This window comes from Sapajus apella, unplaced genomic scaffold (genome assembly GCF_009761245.1).
Source record: "Sapajus apella isolate SASKATOON/1434 unplaced genomic scaffold, GSC_monkey_1.0 scaffold32, whole genome shotgun sequence".
NCBI lineage: Eukaryota > Metazoa > Chordata > Mammalia > Primates > Cebidae > Sapajus > Sapajus apella.
This window is the reverse complement of record NW_022436972.1, coordinates 14,318,656-14,337,659: the sequence shown is the minus strand read 5'-3', so window position 1 is coordinate 14,337,659 and position 19,004 is coordinate 14,318,656. Positions and strand designations below refer to the sequence as shown.

Sequence of the window (19,004 nt, the reverse complement as noted above, 5' to 3'; positions counted from 1 at the left end):
AGCCAATAGAGAAAAGGAAAGTGAAGCATTTCCTGTGTTCGCGGGTCGGCGGAAGATGGCGGCCGCCCAAGGGGTCTGGTCCCTGTGCAGCTTTTTGAGGTGAGGAGCCGGTCGTGTGGGCTCACAGACGTTTTCTGTTTTATAGTGGTACTTGCCTGTCCAGTGTAGCTATATTTTGCGGGGAAATGGCTTACCTTGTCATGAATCTAAGGTAATTTCTCAGGCCAATGAGCAGTCTTTTTCTTGGAGGCCTGTATGGGCTGGAACAGACTAGGTCTTGACTCAGTTTTCCGCGTTTTCTTCTGCTTTACTGTTGACTGAAGGGTCGTGTTCCCTTCCCTGTTTCAGCTTTTTCTTTCTCTTTCACACTCTAATTAGTCTGTCATAAATTGTTTATATTCATTCCTCATTTTTCTTTACTATTGAGCCAGAGACATTTTCCAATCTATCATGTCTCTTTTCGGTAAAGAACAGGATCTTCCTTCTCATCTTAGTTTCTCCTCTTAAACTCACCAAAGCTTCCATTGTTAACACATCACTTAAATATAAAGCTTATGTTGAATCCTCTGCTTTTTGACAATCTATTATTTTAATTTTTACGATTGATGTAAAAAGTTAAATATTTTATGTAACTTTTTACATCGTAAAAATTTTAAAAAAGATAATTTGAACTGCAAATTACACTAGTGGATTTTAGTTAACTGTATGAAAAGGTCATTGATAGGGTTTCAGAGTCTATGTTGCAACTGACATTAGAAATTGCATTAACTTGTCAAATCTGGTCTAGGATCAAAGAATATCTGTAACTATGTGAAAACTTAAATATATTCTAAACATAAGATCAATATGTATTAAAATATACTCCCTTTTCCTACTACATATCTAAGTGAGCCTGAACTTTCGTCATATACTTCAACAAAAACAACATATCACTACAGATTTAATGCAGAAACAGAAAACAGTAGCCACTATCTGGTTTCACGTCAAGCCAAACATTAAAGAGATTTGCAAAAAACGTAAAACATTGGCACCCTTCTTGCTAAATATCTTTTTTTGGTTTGGAAAAGACAGTTTTTTTAAAATAAAAAATATGTTAATATGTAATGAAAGAATTTTAAGTGAATTCATAAAAATTTTAAAGTTCTTTAGTTTTCATTTCTAATATACTAAATATTGGCAGATATAAGCAGTGTAAACCACTGGTTCTCAACCAGGTGTGACTTTTGCCCTTCACAAGACATTTAGCATTTGGCAATATCTGGAGGTTTTTTTATTTATTTTTTTAGAAATAGAGTCTTGCTCTGTTGCCCAGGTTGGAGTGCAGTGGCATGATTATAGCTTACTACAGCCTCGAACTCCTGGGCACAAGCAGTCCTCCCACCTCAACCTCCCAAAGTGTTGGGGTTACAGGCATGAGCCATCATGCCCAACTGATAATTTTGATTGGGAGGGGTGCTACTGGCATTTAGTGAGTCAAGATCAAAGATGCTACAAAATGTCTATAATGCATAGGAGAACCTCCCCAACAAAGAATTATTTCGTCCAAAATGTCAGTAGTGTCAAGGATGAGAAACTCTGATATAAACAAAAGCTCTGTTGGATCCTTGGTAAAATTTTAAAGAGTATAAACGTGTTCTGAGACAAAATTATTTTAGCTTTGAAATAAAGTGCTTATGTGGGATTTCAAATATAATCAATTACCTCTTCCAAGTATACAATCGGAAATCCCACATGAGATTTGTTCACAATAGGAACAAATGAGGATTTCTTCAAAATAGGAAATCCCACGAGAATTTTATTTCAAAATAATATCAATAAAATATTTATTTCTGGTCAGGTGCAGCAGTTCATGCCTGTAATCTCAGTGCTGTGGAAGGCCAAGGCAGGAGGATCACTTGAGGCCAGGAGTTTGAGACCAGCCTGGGCAACATAGCAAAACCCCATTTCTACAAAAAAAAAAACTTTTTAATTAAAAAATGTTGGGTGTATCCCAGCATCTCAGGAATCTGAGGCGGGAGGATCACTTTAGCCCAGGAGTTTGAGGCTGCAGTGAGCTATGATTGCACTACTGCACTCTGACCTGGGTTACAGAGTGAAACCCTGTATCTCAAAAAAGCAAAATTTATTTTTCTGATGAGTTTGTATGTTTTCATGTGGACTGTGAAAACTATGTGATACTGATTGGCCATGACCCCACCCAAATCTCAAGTTGAATTATATCTCCCAGAATTCCCATGTGTTGTGGGAGGGACCTAGTGGGAGGTAATTGATTTATGGGGGCCAGTCTTTTCCCTGCTAGTGATAGAGAATAAGTCTCGTGATAGTGAATAAGTCTTACGAGATCTGATGGTGTTTATCAGGGGCTTCTGCTTTTGCTTCTTCCTCATTTTTCTCTTGCCACCACCATGTAAGAAGTGCCTTACACCTCCTGCCATGATTCTGAGACCTCCCATCCATATGGAACTGTAAATTCAATTAAACTTGGTGCCCTGTGTCCAATTAAACCTATTTTTGTTCCCAGTCTCGGGTATGTCTTTATCAGCAGCATGAAAATGAACTAATACAGTAAATTGGTATCAGTAGAATGGACTGCTGCTGAAGAGACACCCAAAACTGTTGAAGCGACTTTGGAGCTGGGTAACAGGCAGAGGTTGGAACAGTTTGGAGGGCTCAGAAGAAGACAGAAAAATGTGGGAAAGTTTAGAACTTCCTAGAGACTTGTTGAATGACTTTGAACAAAATGCAGATAGTGATATAGACAATGAAATCCAGGCTGAGGTGGTCTCAGATGGAAATGAGGAACTTGTTGGAAACTGGAGCAAAGATCACCCTTCTTATGTTTTAGCAAAGGGACTGGTGGCATTTTGCCCCTGCCCTAGATATTTGTGAAACTTTGAACTTGGGAGAGATGATTTAGGGTATCTGGCACAATAAATTTCTAAACAGGAAAGCATTCAGGAGGTGACTTGGGTGCTGTTAAAAGGATTCCATTTTAAAAGGAAAACAGAACATTAAAGTTCAGAAAATTTGCAGCCTGACAATACAGTAGAAAAGAAAAACCCATTTTTTGAGGAGAAATTCAAGCTGCCTACAGAAATTTGCATAAGTAGCAAGGAGCCTAATATTAATCTTCAAGACCATGGGGAAAATGTCTGCAGACCATGTCAGAGACCTTCACAACAGCCTCTCCCATTACAGGCCTGGAGGCCGAAGAGGAAATAGTGGTTTTGTGGGCTGGGCCCCTGGTCCCCATGCTGTGTGCAGCGTAGGGACTTGGTGCCCTGTGTCCCAGCTGCTCTAGCCATGGCTGAAAGGGGCCAACATAGAGCTCATGCTGTGGCTTCAGAGGGTGGAAGCCCCAAGCCTTGGTAGCTTCATGTGGTGTTGAGCCTGTGGGTGCACCGAAGTCAAGAATTAAGGTTTGGGAACCCCCACCTAGATTTCAGATGTATTGAAATGCTTGGGCGCCCAGGCAAAAGTTTGCTGCAAGGGCAGGGCCTTCATGAAGAACCTCTGCTAGGGCAGTGCAGAAGGGAAATGTGGGGTTGGAGCCTCCACACAGAGTCCCTACTGGAGCACTGCCTAGTGAAGCTGTGAGAAGAGAGCCATCATCCTCCAGACCCCAGAATGGTAGATCCACCAGCAGCTTGCACCATGTTCGTAGAAGAGCTGGAGACACTCAACACCAGCCCATGGAAGCAGCCAGGAGGGAGGCTGCACCCTGTAAAGCCACAGGGGCACAGCTACCCAAGACCATGGGAACCCACCTCTTGCTTCAGCGTGACGTGGATGTGAGACCTGGAGTAAAAGGAGATCATTTTGAAGCTTTAAAATTTGACTGCCCCACTGGATTTCGGACTTGCATGGGCCATGTAACCCCTTTGTTTTGGCCAATATCTCCCATTTGGAATGGCTATACTTACCCAATACCTGTATCCCCATTATATTTAGGAAGTAACTAATTTACTTGTGATTTTACAAGCTCATAGGCAGAAGGGACTTTCCTTCTCTCAGATGATACTTTGGACTGCGGACTTTTAGGTTAATGCTGAAATGAGTTAAGACTCTGGGGGACTGTTGGGAAGGCATAATTGGTTTTGAAATGTGAGGATGTGACATTTGGAGGGGCCAGGGGCAGAATTATATGGTTTGGCTGTGTCCCCACCCAAATCTAAAGTTGAACTGTATCTCCCAGAATTCCCATTTGTTGTGGGAAGGACCCAGGGGAAGGTAATTGAATCATGGGGACCTGTCTTTCCCATGCTATTCTTGTGATAATGAATAAGTCTCACAAGATCTGATGGGTTTATCAGGGGTTTGGGCTTTGGCTTCTTCCTCATTTTTGCCTTGCCACCACTGTGTAAGAAGTACCTTACCTCCCACCATGATTCTGAGGTCTCCCCAGCCATGTGGAACTGTAAGTCCAATTAAAACTCTTTTTGTTCCCCATTTCAGGCATGTCTTTATCAGCAGTGTGAAAACGAACTGATACACTATGCATTAGTTCCTATTTGCTTACTCTACTAAACAGCCCACAGGCCAGTCTGCTGTTCACTATTTAACTTTTCACATTTTATTATTTTTAAATCTTATAAGCTTTCCTCAAATCCTTTATAAAGGACAGGCAGAGTATGAAAAATATTGGGTTAGGTTCCAACTGTATTGGCAACCCTAAAAGAAAAGCACCTTGACATTTTATTTTAACGTATTTTAAGCAACATCTGAAGAGGTAATAAACTTTTGCATCAGTCGTATATTTATTGGATGCTTTCTCTGTGCCAGTCATCATACTTGGCATTAGGGATATTATAGTGAGCAAGCCTGGGCCCTTGTTTTTTGCAGAGCTTCAGTCCACCTGACAGTAATAGAGAACCTTTTAATAGTCACTTTGTGAATGAGTTTATTAATGAATATTAGTAGAACATTAGTGGGTTTTTGGCAGCTCATTCAGAGGCACATAAGGGAAGGTAGTAGTATTAGGTCGTGTAAATACAGCAAATACAGAACTGAAATAGAAGTGGAGAAATCTAAGTTCCATTCCTTTATCCCGGAAATTGTTCTATTTGAGGCGAAGTGACAGAATGAAGAAGATTTACTATCTTACCAGACTTATAACTAATGGAATATTGGTCATTCAAAAGACATATTTCTTTGGCATCTAACCCTCAGAATGACAGTATGTAACACATTCTTAATCATGTTTTATTTAGATTAATAGTTACATTTGTTTTTAATCCCATAACACATAAACTGAGGAGAAAAGGGGTTCAGTGTTGATTTTTACTGCTGATTAAAGTATGTTAAATTGGTAACATGCTAGGGGGATTGGAATTAAGGAGGACTTATCCTTTTAATGTTGGATATTTAGCAGCATTAGAATTTTCATACTTGAGTATTTTGGAGTTAGCAGACTTGTTAAAGACAACTCTTTGTCACTAATATATAAAGTAGATATGTAAAAGCAGACTTTATAAATTTTTAAATGTATATATCACATTGTTTCTCAACTTTGTCCTCTTATTTCAGGTTTTTTTATTCATTATTCTTCCCTGGGCTAATTGTATGTGGAACTTTATGTGTATGTTTGGTCATTATCCTTTGGGGAATCAGACTGCTGCTACAGAGAAAGAAAAAATTAGTGTCAACTAGCAAAACTGGGAAAAATCAAATGGTGATTGCATTTTTTCATCCATACTGCAATGCTGGTGGAGGAGGAGAAAGAGTGTTATGGTGTGCTTTAAGAGCCCTGCAGAAAAAGTAGGTATGCATCTGTCTTAGCTAATTTGCTATATTGTTCCATTTCTTAAAAATTGTTACCCAGAAATTCATCTTTCTAAAGCACCTAGTAGTGAAAAATGAATTCCTTTTTAAACTGTTCTTCAATAAGAAAATATTTCTTTCATGTGCCCACGTGCCTTATATGATCCTATTCAATTTTTGTTGCTATGATAAAGAATTAGACAAGGCCAGGCATGGTGGCTCTCACCTTAATCCCAGCACTTTGTGAGGCCATGGCAGGCAAATCACTTGAGCCCAAGAGTTTGAGACCAGCCTCAGCACCATGTTGATACCCTGTCTCTACAAAAAATTAGCTGGGCATGATGATGTGCACATATAGTCCCAGCTACTCCAGAGGCTGAGGTGGAAAGATTGACTGAGCCTGGGAAGTCAAAGCTGCAGTGAGCTGTGATTGTGCCATTCACTGCACTTTAGTCTGGGTGACAGAGTGAGAATCTGTCTCAAGAAAAAAAAAGAAAAAAGAAAAAAATGGACAGTGGATGGGGAAAACATCTGCCTTTTTTTTTTTTTTTTTTTTTTTTGTTTGAGTTTTGCCCGGTTGCCCCGGCTAGAGTGCAATGGCACGATCTCGGCCCACTGCAACATCCGCCTCCTGGGTTCAAGCGATTCTCCTGCCTCAGCCTCCCAAGTAGCTGGGATTACAGGTACCCACAATCATGCCCAGGCTGCTCTTGAACTCCTGACCTCAGGTGATCTGCCCACCTTGGCCTCCCAAAGTGCTGGGATTACAGGCATGAGCCACCATGCCCAGCCAACATCTGCCCTTTTATAGCATAATTTAATGGGAATAACTGGTTTCCTTGGGGGAGAGTGTATACAGAAGAGATTAAGTAATAAGGAGAAATATACCAAGTACCTTAGAGCACTTTAAGCCTGAATACCTTCAGGCAGCTGCGGCACACAAGAATAATCTTTATTAAAGCATCTATTTGACTCAAATTTTTATATCATTACCAGCTGGATAGTTACCATGTTAGAAGGAATATGGTGTTACACATCTTGTAATATTTTAGGCTTCCTCATCTCCATCCCAGTACCCCAAAAATATTTATGATTCCCTTTTAGAAAGGAAAAAGCATAGTAGTTTCCATTATTTTATCATATGAGGAAAATTGTTATTCTTCATGGTTACCCTACTTCTTGGTATACACCCTTCATTCAGTGCCAAGGCCTTCACGCAGAATTCCCTCAGCTATACCTTTCTGTAATCTTAGCCCATCCTGGCTTCCAACCCCTACCCCTGTATTTGCTCTGCCATCTTCTGTAACTGCCTAAATACAAAGAATCTCTTAAGTCCCAACTCCTTGATGGTTTTCCTACTCTCATTGATACTACATTTTTCTTCTCTAACTAGATTATCTACCTCTTGAGGGCAGTGGTAAAGTTTCATAATATCTGTACACATAGTCCCCAGCAGTCTCTATTACTCCTAACTCAAATACAAGGAGAAAAAACCCAAATCATTAATATGACCTGGAAGATACGTTTTCATCTTGCTCTGGCCACATTGTGTTTCTCATCCCTCCCCATTCCATCACATGTACTCTGCTCCAACATGCAGAACAAGGAGCAGCTCGCCGAACACGTCATGCTCTCTCTAGAGTCCCTCCCTTTATATATGGTGTTCTTTTCTTCTGAAATAGCCTTTTTCTACCCAGTTAACGTCTACAAGTCTTTCCTAACTGAACATATGCTACAGTGCACTTTTCATTCGACCTAGCAGTATTTATTGGGGATCTGCTATGTGCCAGGCACTGTTCTAGGGGTTGAGATGAAGGGAACAAGATTGATAAGTCCTCTCCTGGACCTTCAATTTTAGTTGACAGAGACAAAATAAGCAAAGAAGAAAAATATCCAATAGTAAGATGTGCTATATAAAAAATTAAAATAGGGTAATATAGGAGTGACTTGATACTTTAGATTGAGTGATCAGGAAAATCGCTGATAACACCTAACCAAAATCTGAATGATAAAAACGGCTGCATTTGTAGCTTGATAATTTTATGTCAGGCATTGTTTGAAGTGCTTTACATGTGTTAGCTTACTTGATCCTCAGAACAGCCTTATGCGCTTGTTACCATTATCCTCATTTGACAAAGAAGGAAACTTGGGGCACTAGAGCCCAAGTTCTGAACCACATGCTAAACTACCTGGCTTATGAAAAGACAGAGTGAAAATGAGAAAAGGGAATTCAGAGTAGAGGGAACAACCACTTCAAGTCCCCTAAGGCTGGTTGGAGCTTGGCATGTTCAGAGAAAAGAATGCCAGTTTGGCCGCACCCTGGAGGGCAAAGGAAAGCATGGGAAGGAAGGTGACAGAGGGAGGCAGTTTCCAGATCACACAGGACTTGAGTGAGCAGGGAAATTAGTTCAGGTTTTATTCTAAGTGCTATAGTAAGCCAGTTTTGGGGTTGACTGTTCTGTGACATAGTTTAGGGGTTGCCGTGTTTGGTCTCCATCATACTGTTGCAGTTAGATGGCAGCTGGGGCTGGAGGCATCTGAAGCCTTCTTCACTCACATTCTCATTCCTGGGCTGGGATGACCGGAACCGCTGGGGGCTGTCTGGCATCTCTCACTGAGGGGCCTCTTCATGTGACTGGGTTGAGCTTGTACACAACAGAGCCGTCATGGGCTGATTGCACTCGTACACGACAGCTGTCTTCTCCTAGCACGAGCATTCCAAGGGACAGGAAGTAGGAGCTGCCAGTCCCTTTCGAGTCTATGTTGAGAAACTGGCAGAATGTCACTTTTGCTGTTGGTCAAAATAGTCACAGAGCCCAGTGTTATTCCAAAGTAGGGGACATAGATGCCACCTCTCAATGGGAAAAGTATCAAAGAATTTGTGGCATGGCCAGGCACAGTGGCTCACACTTGTAATCCCAGCACTTTGGGAGACCAAGTCTGGCAGATCACTTGAGGCCAGGAGTTTGAGACCAGCCTGGCCAACATGGCGAAACCCCATCTCTACTTAAAAAATACAAAAATTAGCTGGGCATGGTAGTGCACACCTGTAATCCCAGCAGTGCTGAGGCACGAAAATCACTTGAACTTGAGAGGTGGAGGCTGCAATGAGCCAAGACCATGCTACTGCACTCCAGGCTGGGCAACAGATAGTAAGACCCTGTCTTTTAAAAAAAAAAAAAAAAAAAAAAAAGGAATTTGGGGGCATTTTTAGGCTACCAGAGATCACAATCTTTTTATGTTTTAAAAGGCCCATTCTGCTAGATAAAGAGTAACTGGGAAGGGGCCAGAGAGGAGCAGTTAGATTGTCATCCTTTAGGCTTCCACAGCCTCCTGTGGCTGTCTTTATCAATGCATAGCACACAGTTTTGCAGTTATTTGTTTTGCATGTCTGTTTTTTCCACTGGACTGAGCTTCTAAAGATAAAGACTCTCTCTCATTTCCATATCCCCAAAACCTGGCACCTCATACTAGATGCTTAAAATGTTTTATGACTTAAATAATAATATAAACAATCAGGGGAGACTAAAGCATTACAAGTCCTAAGAATATACTTTTAGATATTTTCAGAATAATTAGTAATACAGGCACAAGATCTAGCTTTTAAAGCCTTTTTGCATTTTTCAGATAAAAACCCTGAGCATTACTTTAGCATTGTGAGCCTATCAGAAGACATGTTTGTTGATGGTATTTTATTACCATTTTTTGCTAAGACCACTGTCAAAGTTTTTGAGTATTTCTTGAGAACATCTCATTCATAAATCAACACATTTTGTTGATGCCTGTTCTGTGTGAAACTCTAAGTGGAGGAAATAGCAAAGAACTAGAAGTCACAGTCTCATTTGAGGGACTGTAGTTCTAATTCAGTAAATAAAAAACATAGAAAACAACATTTTTAGTGTAAAAATAAGCTTCTTTATGATTGTAAGAAAACAGGTTTCTACAACTTTTTGCTTGATTTTAACCTAATACATTTTTTTTTTTTTTTTGAGATGAAGTTTTGCTCTTGTCGCCCAGGCTGCAGTCCAGTGGTACAGTGTCAGTTCACTACTACCTCCGCCTCCTGGGTTCAAGCGATTCTCCTGCCTCAGCTCCTGAGTAGAAAAATCACAGGTGCCCACCACCCTGTCCGGCTAATTTTTGTAACCTAATGCATTCTTAACCACTACATTCTATTTTAGGTATCCTGAAGCAGTTTATGTTGTTTATACCGGCGATGTTAATGTCAGCGGTCAACAGATACTAGAAGGTGCTTTCAGAAGATTTAACATCAGATTAATTCTCCCAGTCCAGTTTGTTTTTTTAAGGAAACGCTATCTTGTGGAAGATTCACTCTATCCTCACTTCACACTGCTGGGCCAAAGCCTAGGATCTGTTTTTCTCGGCTGGGAAGCTCTAATGCAATGTGTTCCTGATGTTTACATTGATTCAATGGGATACGCTTTTACACTTCCTCTGTTTAAGTATATAGGGGGTTGCCAAGTTGGAAGCTATGTTCATTATCCTATTATCAGCACCGACATGCTCTCTATAGTGAAGAATCAAAATGTTGGACTTAATAATGCTGCCTTCATTACCAGGAATCCTTTTCTCAGCAAAGTAAAGCTCATCTACTACTATTTATTTGCTTTTATTTACGGACTTGTTGGTTCTTGCAGTGATGTAGTCATGGTCAATTCTTCTTGGACACTAAACCATATTCTCTCACTGTGGAAAGTTGGGAATTGCACTAACATTGTTTATCCACCTTGCGATGTGCAGACATTTCTGGACATTCCCTTACATGAGAAAAAGACAACCCCAGGACATGTGCTGGTTTCTGTTGGCCAGTTCAGGCCAGAAAAGAATCATCCATTGCAGATCAAAGCCTTTGCTAAATTGCTGAATAAGAAGATGGTTGAATCATCTCCTCTTAAACTTGTCCTTATTGGAGGTTGTCGTAACAAAGATGATGAACTTAGGGTAAACCAACTGAGAAGGCTGTCTGAGGATTTAGGAGTTCAAGAATATGTGGAATTTAAAATAAACATTCCATTTGATGAATTAAAGAATTATTTGTCGGAAGCAACAATTGGTCTGCATACCATGTGGAACGAGCATTTTGGGATTGGTGAGTTTGGCCTTTAAACAACTTGTTTGGTGCCATGAGATATACACTTTAGGTTCCTTTGATAAAATGATAATACTCTAGAAGTCTGCTTCGTGCCCTAATTCTCCTCGCCTAATCCACCAAATATATTTTCCTCATTTGAGACCTTGTAAGATTGTGCTTAATAATAGCAACTAGTATTTATTGACCAATTCCTGTGTGCAGGCCACTGTTGAGATTTGTACACATATTATCTAATTCAAGCCCCTCTAAACCTCTATTTGATAGGTGTTATTGTTATTCTCATTTTATAAATAAGGAAACTCAGGCACAGGAAGGTTTAGAAATTGCTCAAGTTCAGTTACACAGTAATTAAGTGGGTAGAGCCTGGATTCTAACCCAGATAGCCCCTGCTCTTAACGGCAACATTTTCTCTCCCCATCTAACCCCACTTCATACTTACTGGTACAGATTCCCCAGCCCTACCCTAATCCTACTGAATGGCCAGATGAAAATCTCTGGACCAGGCCTAGGTAGATATATTTTGATAATGCTGCTTAAGTGATTCTGTTTTGCATCAAAAGTTGAAAACCATTGTTTGCCTAGGGGCTTCTCACAGTAATTATTTTAGTCTTTTATTGATTCTACCCTCATCATTGGAATGGCCCTCTTCTTTGTGCCAGATCCCATCATAAGTCTTCAACTTCAGTCTCCTGCCCTTTAGCCTTGTTTATTCCAATTCGAACTGCTATCTCTATTCTGACCTTTTAAGCATGCTATAAAATCAAGTACTGCTTTGTGTTTAATGTGAGTCTGCGTATGTTTCTCAAGTGCTTTGTGCCTCACACTGTTAGTTGTTAGGGAAAATGAGGATAACATAAAAGTGACATTTCCTAAACTAAGACTGCAATTTCTCGTATACTTTTTTTTTTACTCCTAGTTAGTAGTATAGTACTAGGCCCAGACATGCAGCAAGAACTTGTTGACCCAACCTTTTGCATGGGATCTGACCTCCTGTGCTTCCTTTCATAGAAACTTACTAAGCATTCATTCTGTGCTAGGGACTTGGGTGGATACTAGGGATGTGGTAGAGACCAGAGCTGCTTAGCCTGTCAGAGGCTTCCCGCCCTCTGATGGTACCAAAAGACTACACAGGCAAGTGCTATGTCATGCCCTGTACCATGTGCTGTGCTGAGGAAGTGCAGGGTGATATGAGAATGCCAAAGAGAAACACCTAAGGGGGCAGGGAACAGTTGCCCAAGGAAGTGATGTGACACGTGAGCAAGACCCGAACAATAATTAGAGGTTAACCAGGAGAGGGGAGAGTCTCCAGTAGAGGGAACAGCACTGTGACAGGAGTGACAACGGATACATCAGTAGGACCACTCAGCAGAAAAACAACAGAGAGGTGATCTGGGCCAGGTTAAGCCAGCAGAAAAGAATGTCAGGATTTTAAGTGTTGCATGTAAAAGCTTTCTGGTTTCTCCTGTCCATTCTGGTTACATGGGGAATAGATCAGTGAGGAGCAGGGAGAGCAAGACTGGAAAGGCAGTAACATGAACTGGCCTGCTGTAGCAGCCCAGGCGGAGGTGCTAGTGAGCTGAACTTGATAGGTGAACATGCTTGAGAGAGATTCTGCTGTAGTATTGACCAAGACTTGGTCATTAATTGGATGTGTTAAATGAGGGAGGAAGAGAAGGCCACCCAGAGTTTTGGGAGCTGGGCAGCTATGAGATTGGTGTTGGCTTTCTCCCAGAGGGGAAATCTAAGAGCAAATGCCATTGATGAGCCAAATTTTGAACCTGCATAGTTTGAGTTCATCTGTGGGACATGTGAGGGCATGTGTCTAGGAGGTAGTTGTATATAGGAGTCTGAAGTTGAGGAGAGGAATCAGTTCTGGAAATCTAAATGGAGGATTGTCCTTGTACAAGGTAGTTATCAAAGCTCCCATGGATGTGGATAAGATCGCCTGGGGAATGTGTGCAGAGCGAGAAGAGGCTCTCAGTACAAAATGCAGAGAACAGGAGCAGCTGAGAAATGGAGAGAAGAAATGGAGAAAGGAGGAAAGCCAGCCAAGTGCAGTGTCTTGGAAACTGAGGAAGAGAGTGTTTTGAGAAGCAGAGAGAGGGCACAGATTCCACTTGATGCTGCTCAGATGCTGGGGAAGGTAAGGCAGTCACTGGTGACCTGGGTACGAGCACTCTTAAGGGAGAACTAGAAGCAAAAGTCAGACAGTAAGCAAAAATTAAAAGTTGAGCACTCAGAAGTGAACAAGTAGAGTTGGTAAGTGCAAACCACACTTTCAGTAAGTTTGTGAAGTGCAGCAGGAGAGAAGGGACAATGGCTAGGGGTGTTGTTGTAGGACCTGAGGAAGGACATGTGGCGCCCTCGCTTTAATGCTGATAGGAAGGAGCCAGTAGAGAGGGAGAGGGTAACATTGATTAGATGCAGGTCTCTGAGAAAGTACAGGATGCTCTCCAGCCTCAAGCAGAATACGGTATGAGCTACTGAAGTCTGTTCTACAGGGATTTCACCACTGTTTTAAAAACATTAGAATTATTTCATTTCTCTCCTGTACATCCAGGATGATATCAGCTCTGTACCATCCTTCAGAGAATTGGGAAAGCAGTCACTTAAATCATTCTCTGAAGGGCTTAATTCTCTTAGGAATACAGCTAAGAAATGTTGGCTAGAGTAATTTATATTTCATGTGTATCATTTAGCAGAAACTAACCACAGCTTCCATTTAGTTCAACACTGCTGTTGGGCACACAATAGTCTCAAATATGCCATAACCCAGGCAGTAACATAAGCACCACAATAGTACGCTTCACTTAGGTGATTTACATCTTTTATTTTTTCTGCTAATAATGTAATTTGAACTATTAAAATTTTGTTTTTGATATCTTTTTACTCCTTTTGTTTTTCTAATACCTGTTAATATTCTACCATCTTGGTAACATTCTCTAGTCTTTTTTAATTATCCGCAATATATCTGTTTTTTAATAGGCTAGTCTTCCATCTACTTGTCTATTTTAATTAAGAATGAGGCAGCAGGCTAGGCATGGTAGCTCATGCTGGTAAGTCCCAGCACTTTGGGAGGCCAAGATGGGAGGATCACTTGAGGCTAGGAGTTAGAGGCCAGCCTGGGCAACATATTGAGACCTGAGCTCTACAAAAGAAAAAAAAAATGAAGCAGCATTATTGTGAAGCTTTGAAAACTAAAAAACTTAAAATTCTTTTATTTTGTATTATAGAAGTTAAATAAGCAAATGTCTAGACATATATTTAATTTTCTCATAAGTCCCTTAAAATTTTTGAAGATTTGTACTCATCCTCATTCTTCTGAACATACTCAAAAACTTACAAGACTACATGATTTTTGTTTCTTTTTCAGGAGTTGTGGAGTGTATGGCAGCTGGCACAATTATCCTTGCACACAATTCAGGGGGCCCGAAGCTTGACATTGTTGTTCCTCACGAAGGAGATATAACTGGCTTTCTGGCTGAGAGTGAAGAAGGCTATGCTGAAACTATGGCTCACATTCTTTCCATGTCTGCAGAAAAGAGACTTCAAATCAGAAAAAGTGCCCGTGCATCTGTAAGCAGATTCTCTGATCAGGAATTTGAAGTGGCATTTCTATCATCTGTAGAAAAGTTATTTTAGTAATGCCATATCTGTAAAATTAAAGATATTTTATATAAAATGGTTAAAAACCTTCATATGTAAATATTTTTCTAAATTCAATCTCATTTGTCAAATCACTTTACTTTAGAAAACAGGAAAGAAAATTTCCTTTTAGAATAAAAGGAAGTGTTGAAAGGAAAATAGATGACCAGACTTCGGCTTTCATTCTTGGCCCACATGAGAGAAGGTGGCTGCTGAAATGAATGCGAACCAGGTTGTGGAGAGCCTTCTGGCTTTGAGCCAACAGGAAGAACTGGTGGATTTGCCAAAAGACCACCCCTTGAGTGAGAGTGAAGATGAGGGGGACAGTGATGGAGAGAGAAAGCATCAAAAACTTCTGGAAGCAATCCGTTCCCTTAATGGAAAGAATAGGCAGAAATTGACTGAGAGGTCTGAGGCTGGTCTGAAGGTGTTAGAGTTCAATGTCAGTTCTGAAGGATCAGGAGAAAAGCTGGTCCTTGCAGATCTGCTTGAGCCTGTTAAAACTTCATCTTCTTTGGCCACTGTGAAAAAGCAACTGAATAGAGTCAAATCAAAGAAGGTAGTGGAGTTACCTCTTAACAAAGAAAAGATTGAACAGATCCACAGAGAAGTAGCATTCAGTAAAACCTCACAAATCCTCTCCAAATGGGACCCTGTCATCCTGAAGAACCGGCAGGCAGAGCAACTGGCTTTCCCCCTAGGGAAGGAGCAGCCAGCCATTGCCCCCATTGAACATGTGCTCAGTGGCTGGAAGGCAAGAACTCCCCTGGAGCAGGAAATTTTTACCCTCCTCCATAAGAACAAGCAGCCAGTGACAGACCCTTTACTGACTCCCATGGAAAAGGCCTGTCTCCAAGCCATGAACCTGGAAGAGGCAAAGATGCACCGAGCAGAGCTTCAGAGGGCCCGGGCTCGGCAGTCCTACTATGAGGCCAAGGCTCAAAGAGAGAAGAAAATCAAAAATAAAAAGTATCACAAAGTTGTAAAGAAAGGAAAGGCCAAGAAAGCCTTAAAAGACTTTGAGCAGCTGCAGAAGGTTAATCCGACTGCAGCATTGGAAGAACTGGAAAAAATTGAAAATGCCAGAATGATAGAAAGAATGAGCCTTAAGCACCAATCCAGTGGGAGATGGGCCAAGTCAAAGGCAATTATGGCCAAATATGACCTGGAGGCTCGCCAAGCTATGCAGGAACAGTTGACCAAGAACAAAGAACTGACAGAGAAACTCCAGGTAGCCTTTGAGAGTGAAGAAGAGGAGGGAGGCGCAAAAGTAGAAGAACTCTTTGTTCCTGAGGTAGTGAATGAAGTGCAGAAGAATGTGGATGGGCTGAATCCCTGGATGCTCAGGAGCTACACCAGTGACACCAAAGAGGTTGCAACCCAGGAGAACCCTGAGCAACTGCCAGAGCCTGCAGCCCATGAGGTTTCTGGAAGTGAGAGAGAAGAAAGACCAGCGGCAGAGGAAGAAATTTTGTTGAGAGGATTTGAGGAAAGGAGATCCCTTAGAAAAAGTTCTGAGCTTAACCAAGATGCTGAGCCAGCAGGCAGTCAAAAAACAAAAGATTCTAGCAGCCAGGAGGTGCTGTCTGAATTGAGGGCACTAACTCAGAAACTGAAGAAAAACCATCAGTCCAGGAAGCAAAAGGCAAGTTCAGAGGGGACTGTTCCCCAGGTCCAGAGAGAGGAAGCTGCCCCAGAAGAAGAGGAGTCCCTGTTGCCAGAGAGGCCAGAGAGAGTACAGACTCTGGAAGAGCTGGGAAAAGAAGATTGTTTTCAAAATAAGGGGCTTCCCAGACCTGTGTTAGAAGGGCAGCAGTCAGAGAGGACCCCAAATAATTGGCCTGATGCCCCTAAGGAGAAGAAGAAGGAGCAAATGATCGACCTACAGAACCTCCTCACCACACAGTCTCCTTCCATGAGGTCTTTGGCAGTTCCCACAACAATAGAGGAGCTGGAAGATGAAGAGGAGAGAGACCAAAGGCAGATGATAAAGGAAGCTTTTGCTGGGGATGATGTCATCAGAGATTTCTTGAAAGAGAAGGAAGCCGTAGAGGCGAGTAAGCCAAAAGACATGGACCTGATACTACCTGGCTGGGGTGAGTGGGGTGGTGTGGGCCTAAAGCCCAGTGCCAAGAAAAGACGCCGGTTTCTCATTAAAGCCCCAGAGGGTCCTCCAAGAAAAGATAAGAATTTGCCAAATGTGATTATCAATGAGAAGCGCAACATCCATGCAGCGGCTCATCAGGTACGAGTGCTTCCATATCCATTTATCCACCATCAGCAATTTGAAAGGACCATCCAGACCCCCATAGGATCCACATGGAACACTCAGAGGGCTTTTCAAAAGCTGACTACTCTCAAGGTCCTTACCAAGCCCGGCCATATCATTAAGCCCATAAAAGCAGAGGATGTGGGCTACCAGTCTTCCACAAGATCAGACCTGTCTGTCATACAGAGGAATCCAAAACAAATCACCACACATCACAAAAAACAGCTGAAGGAAAACTCTGTAGATTGAGTAGCTGGAGGAGTGACAGCCTGGAGCCTCGAATCCACTTCCTTTGGTCCAGTTTTACTCTGCTACAGGGTGGATTCCAAAACTGGTTCAGCACATTGCATGTAGTTCAGCCACATTTAAAAAAAAAAAAAAGAAAATGGATGACCGTTAGTTAACTAGTACTTTAGAATTTATCAGACATTTTTAGAACAGAAAAATTTGGTACATTTAAATTCTAAACAATACAGTGGATGACCCTTTTGAATATACCTAGTGATTTCCTTAAAAAAGAAATTTTAAACAAACTTGTTTGGTCATCTTCACAAAGCATACAGGCCAGAGGTGAGACTGACTGATGCTTTATAGGTGTGTGTAGGTAGGACAGTAGAGGCCAACGTGCTGCCAGCAGTCCTTTCCATACTAGGTACTGGTGAAAATTGTTTTTGTTTAGTGCTGTCAGCACATTTGTGTGGGTCTCATTATCCCTTAACAACACTGAATGACAGCCTGGAAGTCAGCTTTAAGTCATTCAAGAGAACTTGAGGTTGTTTTTCTGACAGTGATTATGTGATATACAGATACATCCACAGAGTGTCTTACCAGCATAATGCATTGTAAGAGCAAAGTAGCATTTTGAAAGAGGACTGGGCAAGGAGTTAGCATATCTGGGCCTACCTTCAGCTTCATCATTCACAAGCTTCTGACCTTTTGATACTAAAGCGGCTCCTTTACCTTTCTGAGTCTGATGTTTCATCTGTAATCTGGAGTTGTTAATTCCAGTCCCTACTACCTTTTAGAGTTGGAATCAGATGGAAAGTTGGTGAAACTACTTTGAAAATTGAGTTACTTTAATTAAAGGTAGCATTACATAGTAAATGTCTTCTATAATCCTATGTTTATTAATGCATTACAACTGAATGTAGATTCTTAATTACTAGGCCAGTAGCTAGGAATTGGTATAAATTTAATGCAACTTCTATCCTGAAAAACTAGCATGGAAAAGTGAATACATATGTGGGCAGACATGGCTATAAAGACCTAAAACTTTTGCATTTTCTGCCTATATAATCAATCCTTTCTAGTACAGCGAATTGACCCCCTCCGTAGCCTGATTCATCTTTGCGCTAAGGGGCAAATGAAAGGGTATATTATTCCTTTGCAGTCTCTTCTCAGTCATTCACCAATCTGGCCAGCTTATCTACTCCCAATTAGGTTGTTGATCTATCTGCAGGCCATCTGTCATCAGATCAAAAAGTAGCACAACAGAGGGTCAGTCACAGGATGTTCTGACACACCATTGTAACTTTGTGTTAGAGATGATCCCATTTAGAAAAAGACTGGTAGAAATTGGAGTGAAAGGAACCCTATAGATTTTCTAGCCCAGTTCTCTCTTATTTTCAGCTTTACAGACAAGAATAATTTAGATCTAAATAATTTGGCAGACTCCTTCAGTGTCACAAAGCTGTTTAATGAAAGAATCAAAAGTATAACCTGGATATTCTGACTCCTGGCCCAGTGCTTTTTCTGACTTTGTAGCCACATTTTGAAGTAGGATTCATACTCAGCCTACTTATCTACACAGAGAAAATATGGGACCATAGATAAATAAATTGAAATGCCCAGAGCAAAAGGAGAGGATGTAGTAAAGAAAAAGTTTTCCGGAATTCCATAAGATATATTTTAAGCTTACATCTTCTAAATGATTTTCATATATCACAGATAAATCGTTGGAAGATATAATTTGCATGTATGTTCTTTATCAATGTTCCTAATGTATAACATGTATTCTGTTTTTTCTGAATGACAGCATGAAAAGTGTCAAAGTGGTATGTCTGCTAGTATCTGCCTGCAGAACTTCAGGATGACTTAATTTCTCTCAAATGTCATTTTTGAGTGGTCCAAGCCTGCTGTGTTTTGAACCCACAGCAGTGGAGATTTGTATTCTTATTTACAGTTGTGTACTATAAAGGATGTGTTACATAGGCTTTG

At 41.1% G+C, this 19,004-nt stretch overlaps 2 protein-coding genes across 4 annotated transcripts; both read left to right on the top strand.

Moving 5' to 3' along the window:
• Positions 1–26: 26 nt before the first annotated feature.
• ALG11 (ALG11 alpha-1,2-mannosyltransferase) lies at positions 27–18,640 on the top strand. 2 transcript variants are annotated; one of them, XM_032294551.1, is made up of 4 exons: positions 27–99; positions 5,527–5,757; positions 9,942–10,870; positions 14,247–18,640. In XM_032294551.1, the coding sequence occupies exons 1-4, from the start codon at positions 56–58 to the stop codon at positions 14,513–14,515; spliced, it is 1,473 nt and encodes a 490-aa protein (XP_032150442.1). In that variant the 5' UTR covers positions 27–55; the 3' UTR covers positions 14,516–18,640. The 2 variants fall into 2 exon arrangements, with proteins under 2 accessions (XP_032150442.1, XP_032150443.1); XM_032294552.1 differs by having other exon boundaries at positions 91–110.
• UTP14C (UTP14C small subunit processome component) lies at positions 10,706–18,640 on the top strand. 2 transcript variants are annotated; one of them, XM_032294549.1, is made up of 2 exons: positions 10,706–10,870; positions 14,247–18,640. In XM_032294549.1, exon 2 carries the CDS (start codon positions 14,736–14,738, stop codon positions 17,034–17,036), a length of 2,301 nt encoding a protein of 766 aa, XP_032150440.1. In that variant the 5' UTR covers positions 10,706–10,870; positions 14,247–14,735; the 3' UTR covers positions 17,037–18,640. The 2 variants fall into 2 exon arrangements, with proteins under 2 accessions (XP_032150440.1, XP_032150441.1); XM_032294550.1 differs by lacking the exon at positions 10,706–10,870 and having other exon boundaries at positions 14,833–14,908; positions 14,974–18,640.
• Positions 18,641–19,004: the final 364 nt, after the last annotated feature.

Bases quoted from the DNA above. Each gene is read 5' to 3' on its own strand.
- ALG11 (XM_032294551.1), top strand. From the start codon at position 56: ATGGCGGCCGCCCAAGGGGTCTGGTCCCTGTGCAGCTTTTTGAG. The intron at 5,758-9,941 runs GTAGGTATGCAT...ATTCTATTTTAG, and splicing joins TTAAGAGCCCTGCAGAAAAA to GTATCCTGAAGCAGTTTATG. The intron at 10,871-14,246 runs GTGAGTTTGGCC...TTTCTTTTTCAG, and splicing joins GAACGAGCATTTTGGGATTG to GAGTTGTGGAGTGTATGGCA.
- UTP14C (XM_032294549.1), top strand. From the start codon at position 14,736: ATGAATGCGAACCAGGTTGTGGAGAGCCTTCTGGCTTTGAGCCAACAG.